The 14,039-nt window shown below is 46.2% G+C and overlaps 1 protein-coding gene across 2 annotated transcripts in view; it reads right to left on the bottom strand.

Moving 5' to 3' along the window:
- The window catches only part of GTF3C6 (general transcription factor IIIC subunit 6), a 183,101-nt gene that overhangs the window by 90,311 nt on the left and 78,751 nt on the right, over nucleotides 1-14,039 (bottom strand). For both annotated transcript variants that reach the window (XM_069629567.1, XM_069629568.1), the window contains exons 3-5: nucleotides 10,009-10,072; nucleotides 9,381-9,425; nucleotides 8,524-8,634 (exon numbers count right to left, since the gene is read on the bottom strand). In XM_069629567.1, coding sequence (XP_069485668.1) covers nucleotides 8,524-8,634; nucleotides 9,381-9,425; nucleotides 10,009-10,072 — 220 coding nt within the window. The remainder of the gene's footprint in view (nucleotides 1-8,523; nucleotides 8,635-9,380; nucleotides 9,426-10,008; nucleotides 10,073-14,039) is intronic.

Genomic DNA, 14,039 nt, shown 5'->3' with positions numbered 1-14,039 from the left:
GTGTTAAAATCCATGGCGCTAAGGGACCATGGAGTTAATTACGCCCCTATGGGGCAGAATGGGAATGGGGAAGGGTAATTGGGAAAATGGGGATTTACCACCCCGCCAAGGTTGGAATGGGGCGGTAAATCCGCCAACCACCATGGCGTAAACGTAGTTTACGCCATGGTGGTAAAGTCACGGCCCAGGCGGTAACTTACCGCCTGGGTCGTAATGAGGCCCAATGTTAGTAACAAGCCAGGACAGTGTAGACAACGCTTTCATGACTAGGAGGGTGTATGACTTTAGGGATACAAGACCCACCAACTAGGGGTGTCACGGTATTAGTTTTATGACGGTATGATAACCTTCTTGCCAAATGACGGTATATCATGGTTATCGCGGTATAGCAAGTGATGTTAACTAATCTTAAGAAATATTTTCTAAAAGGTCATAAATTGTCAGATTTATCATCAAACAAAATCAGGCACCCAGGGCCAGAATTGGGCTTTTCAACATACTTTCCACTGAAATGCCACCCCTTGCTTCCACCAAACACACGTGTGGAGAGGAGGAGGAGGGGGGAGCCCTGCTGCGACTAGCAAAGCAAACTGAATAGCTTTTCTTAAGTGGTCATTTAGGCTTTTAGCTTAGCACTGTATTTATTCTTCCTATTGCAAACATATTAATTTATGTCAGGCACGTGTGATTTATGGAATCGCATTAAAAACTGCTCCAACTGTAACTACTTGGCAGATGGCACAGATGGCAGATGGCACATCCAACAGTGCAAGACCAAGACTGTACAGCACTTGCTTACTGCAGCCTTTCCAAATCAGATTGAAAAGCACACTTAACGGTATAAACGGTATACCGGTATAAACAATGTGACGGTTATTATTCAATTGAGTGGTTCACGGTATCTTTAACAGTATACCGTTACATCCCTACCACCAACTTAAAACCTGTTGCTCAGTTTTAAAACTAGAAAATGTTAAATTATTGTTTTGAGATTTTTATAATGGTTTTAAATGTGTAAATGGATCTTATTTGATTTAATTTAGGCGTATAATGTTTTTTGTTCCTATGTATTTAACTAAGAATGCTGTTGCAAACCCAAAATATTATTTGCTCAGCTGGGTGAAGGGAGAACGAGCGGTGCTAGGCCTATGTAGCTGGATTTGACCTGGGTGATCCAATGAGGCCTGATGTCACGGCCCGCTCCCTTCGCTCCCGTTCTCGCCCCCTTCGTTCCCGTCCCCGCCACTTGGGGGCATGTTTTGGGGTTTATTCCCTACTGGACATTTCCTTCGAACCTTATGCTACAGTGTTCTGATGAATTGGGACCGTTAAAACCTTATTTTCCAAGTTTCTTCCCTTCCGGATCCATTCCAGGTTTTTGGCAGCCAGCATGCTACTTAAATCAAATGACTATGCTTCCCAGAATGCCTTGGCTCACTGCTTCACCTCCTGCTTCCCAGAATGCCTGGCTCACTGCTTCATCTCCTCCCTTGCAGGACAGGGCTGGGTGGAGGATAGGCAACACCTGTGGCTGCAGGTGCAGCAGGCGGCACGCCTGAGGGGTGTGCTCGTTTAGCAGCTTTAAAAGCCTCAGTTTGCTTCAGTCCGGCGCTGGTCATTGTAGCAGTGTTCCTGTTGTGACTAGTCTCCTGTTCCTTGTTCCTGGTTTCTGTGCCTTGTACCTAGTTCCAGTTCCTAGCTTTTGTGCCCAGTTCTTAGCTCCTGTATCTTGTTCCTCTGTCCTGGATTTCGGATTAATGTGCTTAATTGATTTATGCTTTCTGAATTTCCCTTTCTATCTTCCTCTGTCTGCAGACAGCCTTTCTCTGTGCTTTACTCTTTGATGCAGCCCAGGTTGCCGGTGCGTTCTGTCTCTTTATGCTGTCCTGGTTACTGAAAAGCTTGATGCATTAACCTTACTTTTGTAGTATTAGTTTACTGCCTTTTCTCCTTGGATGGGTGGGAAAGGTTTCCTTTTGTGATATTGTTTCCCCTGCTCCTGATCCTACTTTATTGAGATTCCATTCCATATTTTCCATTGCACTTCTGCATTTACGTTCCATCGAATATTAGGTGTGGGTGTTGTTGTAACTAGTTCCAGTGTGTATCCCCTTTTGTTTTCCTCACAAGTTAATATCACAATTCATACTTGCCCCTGACTAGGGTTTTATGTATTTTGTTATCTTTAACCCTTTGCTTTTACAGCCTTCTGGGTTCCTGTTTGATCTACAGGGTTCGTGAAATTACTGACATTCTAGTGGTCTTTCCGGTCCTCGTGAATACTGTTTGAATGTTCCTTATTCAGTATTTTACAGAGTGTCAGTTCACAGAATCTGTCCTTGCTTGCCCGCTACGTGGGTTTAGCGCTGTCAGTATCTGTAAGAGCATAGTGGGTAAAGAGTTTGCTGACTTTCCTTTCAGTCATAAGGAGGTCCTAAGTGCTTACCCCACATCCCTTTTTCATATATTAGTAAATACTATATTTGCACTCCTGGGTTTTTATATATACACAAGTCTTGGGTATTATATGCACGTTGTTAGATCCAAAGTTGTTCACTGTGAAATTCTGTGCACTTTTCCCCTTGCCATAGTCAAGGCCTTCTCTCTTTCTTAACACCTGATAGAAGTGTGCGCAAAGTGTGTGGGCTGTGTCAGTTCTGTACACCGAGGTGTAGTGAAAACAGCCTGACGAGACAAGAACACGGAAGCACTGGGGCTGGAGGATCAGGACTGGCATCCTCCCTCGCTGTGAGGTGTTGAAGATAGGGCGGAAACAGTCCAATATTAGTAGACCAAGCCGGCTGTTTGACTCAGGCTGCGGATGGACGTACCCCATACAAGCCACCTCGAGACAAAGAGGTGTGGGTGCAGGAGGGGACGGTGCAGCACTGAGAGGAAGACAAAGAAGAGTTCTTCCTGCGAGTTGAACACCACCAGGGACATGCCGTTGTGACGCCCACACCAAGTGGCTCAGTCTTCGAATCCAGATGCCTTATCAGAGTCGCAAGGGGAGGTCCAGACTGGTATAGAGGTATGTGCGCAAAGAGGAAAATAAAGTAGTACAGCAGGGAAACCTGGAGGAAAAGGTTTCACCGTCGCAGGTGACCCCACAAGAAGGCGGCCCTGTCCCAGCGGCAATAGCCACACTGAAGACGTTTTAAGAGCACAAAATTGATGCGGTTATAGTGGATGTCTGTCTACTGCACCAGGACGTGCTTGCATTGGCGGACCACTTGGGTACTGCAGAGCTAAGAGTGCAGAATAACACAACCAACATCACCAGCACCCAGACCCAGGTGGTTGGCATACTTGAGCGAGTGAAAATCCTAGAACACCGGGAGGAAGACGCAGAGGGAAGAGCATGCAGGAACAATGTCAGAATATTAGGGCTCCTGGAGGGAGAGGAGGGCGGACATCCTACGGCTTATATTGAGACCATGCTCCAGCTGGAAGTACAAGAACATGGAAAGGATATTGGTCTTCTCCAGAGAAGGAGGAACTATAACCAGGGGATCTTCACAGCTGGCAATCTATCCAGACTGTACTGCGGTAGTGCAACAGCACAGAGCAATGTTTGTGCTGACTAAGGAGCGCTTAAGACAAACAAACCTGTGCTAAATGTTGATTTATCCGGTGAAATTTAAGGTCTTGCATAACGGAAGGCCGCACTTTTTCGAAAGCACTGCTGAGGCACAGTCCTGGATGGACGCACAGGGGATACCGCAGCTCCCGAGCAGGGACAATAACACGCCCTAGCATAGTGACAGGGGAGCAGACTTTGGTTTTTCTTCACCCTACTGTCCTGCTGCAGAGGTTGGTAAATATGGGAAAGAATGCGGGAGCATGGAGTACTGGGATACCGGACCAGTACAGGCACTCAGAGGGCCACTGCAGATGCAACTGTCATGAACCCTAGTTGTACTTTAAGATGCCAGTTTTGAGGCATCTAGCTGCTGCACGTTACCCGAAGTGGGGGGGGGGGGGGGAGAGGCAGCTGGTTCTGAGAAGGCGATTTACTGCTGGGCTGTTTGGTCTGGTTCATGGTTACTGGGTCGTTTTTACAGTGGTTGGGGATTGGAGGATGGGAGCGGCAGAAGGGGGGGGCGAGGCGGGAGTAGAAACGGCTGGGGTGGGGGGGGTGGTGGGGGAGTTTGTGGTTGGGGCCCATAGGGGAGGATGAGGAGAGGGGGCGGAAATGCAAGAAGTTCAGGTGTTAACTGACAAGTGGAACCATAGAAATTGGGTGTTCAGCGGGGAATGCTTAACAGTGAAAGGTAACAGATTGGGCATGGTGAAGGGGGGTGTGTGCAGACACAGGAAGAGCTCTTCGGCAGACTGCTAGGGCGATGGGAATCAAAGGACCCGTATGTACGCAGCTATGGCAGGCCGTAGGGGAGTGAACATGGAACGTGAGAGGCCTCAATAACTATGTTAAGAGACTGCGATTACATACCTACCTGGCTAGGAAGGGTATTCAAATAGCACTGTTGCAAGTAACACACCTGACCGCAGACAGACAGAGCACGCTGGCTAGAAAGTGGGGAGGCAAGCTATAGGACTCACCTTTCTCGGCATACACAAGGGGGGGGTCCTTGTCTGGATTGCTCCGACAGCCCCCTTCCGACTGCTGGAGTTTAAAGGATGACGAGGGGAGGATGGTGGTTGCGCACAGACTGGGAAAGCAGGGGAATTTGCGTTGTAAACACCTACGTGCCAAATCACAAAGCCATAGTGTTCTGCAGGTCATTATACTCGAGGTTGACCATGTATGGAGAGGCGATATGGGTGTGACGAGGAGATTTGAATTGCACCCTTGCCCCGGTATTAGACAGATCAGACACCAAACACACAAAACCAGCACCACCGGCCAAGACTCTCGGCAGCCTACTGCAGGATTTAAGACTGGTGGACATCTGGGGAGCGAGGCACGGGGAAGAGCAGGGCTACTCACACTTCTCGGTTCCTCATGTTGTGCACACACAGATAGATTACATGTTCACAGGGGAAGAAAGGCTGGGTGACTTTGTGCACATAGAATATAAGGCCAGAACACTATCGGACCATGAGCGTGGCCCTGAGACCCCGGATACCTACCTGGCGCCCGAGGGCGGAAGCCCTGCAAGATGAGTTGTTTAAGGACTACCTGAGGGACCAAATAGAGGAGTACTTTAGTATTAACACAGACAGCGTAGCAAACATGAGCACAGTTTGGGGCGCATTTAAGGTGGTCACGTTGGGAAAGGCGATGGGGAAAATGGGAGGCCTAAGAGCAGATCTACAAAAAACCCTGGGAGACATGGAGAATTAGATAGCAAGTGCAGAAAAAGCTGAGGGAGGAACGCCTGCTTTTGCGAGGCGGGTGACGGAACTGTGTAGGAGCGTGGGAAAGAGGGACGCTTTGACTTAGCGGAATACACTCAAAACTGCATGCAAAGAGGGACAAACCGGGGAGACTGCTGGCGTAGCTATGCAGGTGGGAAGAATCAAGACACAGGATTAACGCCATCACTGATGTACACAGAGAGTAAGTCAGAACACAGGAATGGATAAACAAGGTGTTTTTTAGATTCTACAAAACCCTATACACAGACAAGACAACAGAAAGGGGTGAGGACAGAGGAGGCCTTGGGACAAATAGACCTACCGAAACTGGGAGAAGACTAGGTGGACGCACTAGATGCCCCACTGACACTAGAAGAAATCAGGGAAGTGATTAGAGAACTCTCGACCTCCAAGACCGGATGGCTACCAGGGGAGATTTACAAAACATATGTGGGAATACTAGTGCCTAGATTGCAACATGTCTATACAGAAGCAGAAGAGCTGGGAGTACTACCCAGCAGCCTGAGGGAAGCCACGATCATACCAATCCTTAAACCGGGTAAATCACTGCAGTGCTGCACATCGTACAGGCCTCTCTCTATGGTGAACCAAGATTGCAAAATCCTGACGGCGGTGTTGGCAAACAGACTGAGGAGAGTAATAGGGGACCTAGTACACACAGACCAAACTCGGTATGTCCCAGGGCAGAACACCACATGGAATTTGCGGAAACTACAGCACGTTATAGTCACAGACGACACTAATCATCTGACGGACCAAAGAGGAGTGGACTTATTAGATGCAGTCATGTCCTTTGACTCTGTCCGCTAGGGCTGGATGTTTGTGGCCCTGGTGCATTTCGGAATTGGCCAAGCTTTCTTGAGATGGGTAAAGCTGATATACATGACGCCCAGGGTCCATGTGAAGACAAGCATACAGACCTCCGCGGTGTGGGAAGCGCAGAAGGGCACCAGCAGGGCTGTCCACTATCGCTGGTGCTGTATATTCTAGCACTGGAGCCACTAGCTGTGTTCCTCAGGAAGAAATATGAGGAGGCGGGGATAAAGCTAGATGGAGTGGTGCACCTATTCTCCTTGTACGCAGAGGACAAGCTACTGTATGTAAATAGGCCAGATGACAACTTACCGCACTTGTTGGATGTCATCGAGCAGTTCGCTGAACCATCAGGGACAACAGGCTGAAGTCCTGCCTGTTCCCCGCTTGCATGGCTTAGAGACCTCAACAAACAGGCATCTGCCCTGACTGAGACTTCGGTGGGAGACGAATAACTTTTGCTATTTAGGCATTAACGTGTGGCACCACCCAGTGGACACACACAAGAACAATACGCAAACTGCCATGGATAACGTGGCCAGATCCATGAAAATGATCGTACTCCCCTGCATCCTGTATTATTTCACCAATGTCCCTTATAACATACCTGCAGTCTTCTTTCAGAGGCTGAACGTGTTGGTGAGAGACTTCTTGTGGGAGGGATTGAGAAACAGAATTACTTTGAGCAACCTACAGAGAGACTATGCTGCGGGCGGGATGAACGTACCCCAATTCGTGCACGACTACCGGCAGCAGCTGCAACATGTGGTGCGCTGGCAGGGGGACAAAGCTTCACAGGACATCTTGCTATTACAACCGTTGCTGAAGCAATATTTTGAGGGAAGTATTATGGGTTAAGGAGCTTGCTCTAGAGAGACCCTCCCTGCTGTTGCAACTAGGCAAAGACATATGGCGGAGTGCTGGAAACTCCTAGGCAACTCAGATCCTTGCCTCAGTGCATGTTCCCGTGGTGGGAATCAATGAACTGCGGGGGGCACTGGTGCAATATAGAAGACACATGGGAGGACAAGGGGATAGCCACGATTGGGGACATAGTAAGAGAAGATAAACTAATAGCTTGCCAGGCCCTGGTGAGCGAATTTGGTATACATAAAGGGCTAATCCTGCTATACTTAGGCATGGTCAAGAGAATTGGGGAAAGATGGCTTGGTCCGCAGAGTGAAGTGGGGGCCAACGAGAAATTTGACACCATGTACGACCTTTCAGAAGGGGGACACATGGTCTCTGGACTAAATGATTTGTGCCTGGGCAGGTTGGGTGCGTCGGAGCTGAAGGTGCGCAGCAAATGGGAGACTGACATATGGAGAGCACTTATGGAGACGGCATGGGAAAGGGCACTGCTCTACACCAAGCCAGTATAAAGAAATGCCAGGTTCGAACTCACCTAATTGTATGTCACTTACAGAGCGCATATGACTCCATACAGGATGTCTCTCATGGCGAAACGTGGTGACCAGGCCTGTCCAAGATGCATAGGAGGGAGCGGACCTGATACACAGGTGTTGGGTGTGCCCAGTAATACAGACATTTTGGGGGATTTAGAGGGGAGGGTGGCACAGGGTGTCATCCAGATGGAGACGTGGCCCCCAGAATATTGTCTATTGGGATTGTTCCCGTGGGGCGGTAGAAAAAAGGCTCTCATGACCAAAATGAAGGATTTGGTTTGTGTATTACCGAAACGCAGAATTGCCATGGCGTAGAAATCGTCGGATAGAAGCCTGGTGGGCAGATCTAAGGTGATGGTCACTAGCAGAGTCAGCTGTATGGTATAAAGCGCTTAAGATGGGAATGAGGGAATAGAGGCCTGGGACGAGCTGGTACAGAACATGTTCAACCTGGGAGAAGATGAGACTTAGAGGCTGTATGTTCCCATGGGAGGTTGATGCAGGAGGTACTGACACAATGGGGGAACATGTAGTTTGGTGGCCAGGAATTGTTGTGGGAGGTGGTTGTCCTGCCGGAAAGCTGAGATTGCGGTAGAATGACAACTCCCTCCCACCCCCCCCCCCCCCCAGGGGAAACCCTTGAATTGATATATGCCTGTATCATTGGAATGACATGGTGAAAGCTTGTCTGTATTTGTTTATTTGGTGAATAAATAAACACATGTAAAAAAAAAGAAATATAAAAAAATGATATCTAACTAACCCTAAAAATCTTTAGTGTTGATTCAACCATGATCCAGCACTGTGAAATAGAGCAGTATTAACACGTGGTCTGTGAACTGTAGGCACCTTAGGTTTCTCCAGGAGTAACAATCCCAATCCCTGGATGACGTGGATCAGGCACAGCCATGCAACATCTTATTAGCAAAACATGTTTTTTTCTTTTCATTGAAAGACCTACCTGAACTCTCGTCCCCTTCTTTCTTCTCAGTCAGAAACGTCCTTGTCATGTGGAGCTTCTTCATCGTGTGACACTTGTACTTAAGTTGAGGTGCACTGCCGTCATTCTCCACTGAAAAAACAATCAAAGCGGTAACGCCACTATAAGGTACCCTACATTTTGATTAGTAAATGTCAGTTTATGTATAGTTCATATATACAGGACGGCCTCCAGAAAAATCGCTTGGCACATCATCGATTTACATTTTGCCCACTTATTCAGATTACCTTATGCCCACCTAGAAATGGCAGACCCCCACCTGAGAACTTTGTCTCTAACACCCTCTCATGAAAGCAATGAAATGGCATTCCAGGTTAACTTGACATTCCCAGTAAGCTCCCAGTTTATGTAATTAGAATACACTACAATGAAAAAATGCCACATAACATAAAATAGCCCAGAGAGCAAATTCCTGTTGGGAAACCCTGTTTGCAAAGCTCAAACAGACACAAGCTATCCATATGCTCCAAAGAACAAAATGGCAAGAAGTGCGATGAGGCTATCGAGTCAAGGCTTTCAAAATACTCGCTGCTGGCACCTAATAAAATAGGGAACGATTCAACAGCTCAATATAAGGTCCTGTTGAGTTATCCAGTAGGAACATCTACTGACAAATAAAGATATTAACCATGTACATAAAACCAGCCACAAACTAAATTATACTTTTTAAACAGTGTTGCGCAACTGCAAAAAAGACTGTGGCAGCAACTGCTGTACAAAAAGCAAGCAATAGAATTGATCGACATCTATCATAAACAAACATCTGCTATAGGGGAGAAAATACGACAATGGCACATGAAAAAAAGCTGCCCACTCACCGTGATCTGGGTCTTCTTCAAAAATCACACAGGTACCCAGTGTATCTGATGAAAGAGGAAGAAACAATGGATTAAAAAAATCTAAGTGAGAAAGAAGCAATTCCAACATAGGTGGCAAGGTCAACAAAGCTATCTCCCAGAGAGTTGGGATAGTTCTGTTATCTGCAAAGAAGGGAGTCTATGGCATAGTTCTTTGCAGCCCGTAAATGCCCCTTTCTGGAATGCGCTTTGGCTTTAAGATATTGGCTACTACAACATAATAGAGAACGTCTATAAAAAACGAATCCCTCCCCAGAGGAAGACTCAAGTACACTTAGCTAAATAAAGGATATTTGTGTGAAGAGGTCAATTGATTTTACTATCAGCCCAGAGGAAAAATCCATTATGCGTTTTTTAACACTAACAAGTGTACACTTATTGTATTTTGCTTGAAGAGGGTAAAGTAAGACCAGAGCGTCCCTTCATGATGGTGAAACTGTCCTATAGAGAGCCATCAATTGGTTATTTTACCTCATCACATTTTCTATCCTAGTAAATCGATGCTTGCAATGATTGGTCATTCTGGGTATAATCAAAACGTGCAAGGTGCCCCAATGGCTTTGCATTTCATTTCCTGCTTTCTTCCTACCTGCATATTCCCCAGCAAAGACATACTTGTCCACTTGTAAGATGGGCCTCTCGGTATCTATTCCCTGTAAAAAAAAAGTGGAGAGGGGAACAGAAACCTTACTCAATGGGTGCAACTGTATGAAAACTATTACACAAACACAGTGGCTTTTACATTTCTTCTTGTATACTTCTTGTAATTTACACCCAAAATGGCTTCACAAAAGAAATGCCTTTGGAAGAAAAGTAAGTGAAGCAATACATCTGAAACTTTCATTGCATAAAAAATGTGCTCGAATTTTAAGCTTAGAGGAAACCAACTTTTTAAAAAAAATAACCAAGCATGACAATGAATAACCCACAACGGTGTATACTGGGTAAATCTTACAGGAAGCTTGTAAAAACAAACTTACTGTCCACTAGTTTTAGGAAATGAAAACGCATATGTAGAAAAAACCAACGACATAAAGTGACCACCAAAACAATGTGTATTATAATAACCGACTACAAATGCACTATGAAGCGTTAAGAAACGCAATGCCGGTGTTTCGTGCAACATCAAATTATAGGAGCAAGGCCCTGAAGTCAATGAATAAGTTATGGGTACATTCCATTTAACACATCAACATGCATCACCAGTCCTAACTAGAGTTTAAGAGGACGATTGCATCCTCCATTTCTTTCATATGTCCATGCATTCCTCCATTACATCCACGTACCACCTCGCCTAAAATATCAAGAGGAGTGAAAAAAGAACATATCAATTGTATATTAAGGCACTCGTAGCCTGTCTGTGCCTGTGACTTCTCTTCCAACCCTCTGGAGGGCAGGAGCCCATCCACAACCAATGCCGCAGTGATCCTACATGACGTACAACTCTGTGACTTGGGTAAGGCTTCTTGCTGACCTCTGCAAGCAGTGCCCATAGCCATCCATACTCGGCACCTGGCCTGTGAAGCTCAGAACACCCAGCACCCTGCCGCTGACCTGACTGCCTCACAACAGCGGATTTCGGCAGCCGCTGCCGCCATCATCCTCGTGGAGCCACTTAAAATGACCACCGTTTATTTTTGTTACTAGGTAGCCTGTCTGTGCCTGTCCTTTAACGCCGGTCCGCCGTCGCCCTGAATCACTGGATGTTACAACCAAGACTCAAAACTACTGAATGAGATTTATCTTGAAATCCAAGCATGGATGGCTACCAACAGTTTATGTCTCAATGACGATAAGACTGAGCTACTGATCGTGGGCACAGAGGCACGATTGAATAAACTTGACCCCAGGTACTCATCTTTTAACATTGATGTTAACGTGATCACTGTATCCTTAGGACCCAGGCGTTAAGGGGTTAACGGCGCGGTAAAAGGCTGTGGCGCCGTTAACCCCTTACTAGGAGGTCCCTTTGCGGCTCCCGACTTGAACGGACCAGCCGTTAAAGGAGGGACCCGCAAAGGGACCTTCATGGCAATTACGCTACCGCAATTTGCCGCCTTCCCCATTCTCATTAAGCCCTATGGGGCAAAAATGGGAATGGGGAAGGGCCATGGAGAAAGGGTGAATTACCGTCCCGCCAACCTTGGAATGGGGGTGGTAATTCCCCCTTTCTCCATGGCGGACTCCGGCATGGCCCATGGTGCTAAGCCCTCTGCCCTAGATGTCTCCACAACTGTCATGTAGGATAATGGCCAGGAAGCTGCCTTTTTGATCCTACTGGAGGAAGGGCAATACATTCCTTCCAGAGCATAGGAACCCTTCCAAGCAGATCACTTGGAAATCAGTCAATTAAAGGCAATACTGACAAAGTGACACTGACACCAGCGTTCTAACCATTAGAGTCATTTTGAATTCAGCAGATGTGGGAAGGGACAGAGTTCGAGTAGCCAGAGGAGAAAGATAGGCTGAGAAATGTGTTTTACCATCCTGGTTTCTGCTAGGGCTCTTTACAACTTCCTGTCCTCCCAATTCCCTGCAGACAAGGCACTCTGGGTATGATGTCAAAGGACACTTGTTATAACAGCCTGGATTGCCTATTGTCTAAGTAATTTTCCTCGGTCTTCTGCGTGGTGATGCATGGTCACTGAATTCCACAGTTTCTCTTAAAGCAAGACAATGTATCAATGTATCAACCTCTGAAGGATGTAGGACTAAATCGGCTCTGACAGAATTCAAATGTGCGACTTCAGGTTGTACAAAGATGTCAGAGGTGAATGACGAATTAGTCTGAACTCACTCATCCTTGGTTGGAAAAGATCTGCCACACTACCCTTGAACTGAAATCCCTAAACTGGCTCCCAGGCAAAAGGGTCATTTTTTAAACTATGGGCTTGCCAATCACACATGGAAGACTGAGGTAAAATTACTCTGGAATAAATTAAGCATAAACGTTTAGGAGGCTACGTCTTCAGTGCAAGTGGACTAGCTGTAAGGAAAACAAGTTGCTAAATATTGAAATTACAATAGAGGTGGGTAGGTGAGCAAAGGCCATCAGGGATAGAGTGCAAGCAGGTGATGCTTGCAATTTCTGTACCTATTATGTATGAGAGAAGCGTTCACTTTTACTACTGCTCATGCACTAATCCAACTATGGTGCAGTACATTTCCTTTTTATCTGTTGGCGGCCAGGGGGAAGGGGGTGAGGGTGTACTTGCAATAATCCTGCTGTGGGTCAGCAGAGGGAGGGGGCATCGACTTCAGTGACCACATAAATACATGTCACAGACACCTTTTTAGTTCTGGAAACATCCGAACAACAGGAAGGAATGGCAACGGGGCACCAGACTTAGCCACTGCTGCTTGATGCGATTTAACATCTCACAACTGGAATACGTTAATTTGAGATGTCTTTAATATTCCTGTTGGGTTATAAATGTGATATTCACCTGCTCTTAGTCGCTGTTTGATGAAGGCATGCAGCTTCTTGTTATGCATCATGTGCATGCAAGCAAGAGACAGCATACCTTTCATGAGACTGGTTCCATGTGATAATATCCCCGCAAAAATTTCGGCATACAAGAATGCCGCCATTTTTATGCAGCAATATTACCCCATGGAACCTGCGGGGGACACCCTGCAACCCCCCCACTTTTTTTAAAATGGAGTGGGGGAGAACCCTGCAACCCCTGCTCCCATTTACCCCATAAATTATCCCCATAAATAATGTCTATGGCGTTTACTGGAGACACTATGTATGGCGACATTATTTATGGGGATAATATTACCCGATACCATGAGAATACGCTACTCACAGTTCAACCAATTTTATGCGCTCTGCAGTGTTCTTTTAACTAAAAAAGTCAACACTTCCAACTCAGCTTCAAATAATAAGTAGTAAAACTGTCAGTTTACCAGAAGAGTTAGCACTCATGTTTAAGTTTCAAATCATAGGTAGTCAAAGAAAGACTATGTAACGGATGAGCAACCACCCACAGGTGCAGAGTAAAGGGGAACACTGAGCAATTGGCTCCCTTAGTTCTTTAGCACTGGGGGCAGGATACTCACTTTGCCCATGTAGAGATGTTTACAGTTTTTAATTTCTGGTTGTACATACATGAGACTGACTGTGCACTTTGTCAGTGTGGCTGGAGAGGAAACACTATTGGCTTTAAAGCCATGGGCATGAAATGCAGTGTTGGTAATGCAGTGATTGGATATGTTGAATTCTTTAAAAGTCGTGTGACACGTCTTAAAGTAGAAAGCTATCAAGTTATCTCATCAGGTTGAGTGTTTGTTGCTGAGGCGTTATGGGTTTAAAGCTGGCTGTAAATCAGATGGCTTTTTGCAATTCCTTATTAACACATAAGTGTTGCAAAATGTGCACGGCCTCAGGATGGATTTGACTGGTCATTTGCTCATATTCACGGCAGGGTTGGGGGAAATGCTGCCCCCATAATGAATATCAAATAAAAAGTTGGCATCCATGAACCTACAGCTTAGTTTCCCAACGGTGGTCGGCACAATAGAAACATGCACTTTCAATTGAGCAGTTTGACAAGAAAATACCATCTTTAGAAGTATATCCTGTGATAAAAACAGAAAGGAGGAGCGCAAATATTA

Source organism: Ambystoma mexicanum, chromosome 12 (genome assembly GCF_040938575.1).
Source record: "Ambystoma mexicanum isolate Mex_15411 chromosome 12, UKY_AmexF1_1, whole genome shotgun sequence".
Lineage (NCBI taxonomy): Eukaryota > Metazoa > Chordata > Amphibia > Caudata > Ambystomatidae > Ambystoma > Ambystoma mexicanum.
Note: the sequence above shows the minus strand (reverse complement) of the source record. Positions and strands in the feature narration are given on the sequence as shown.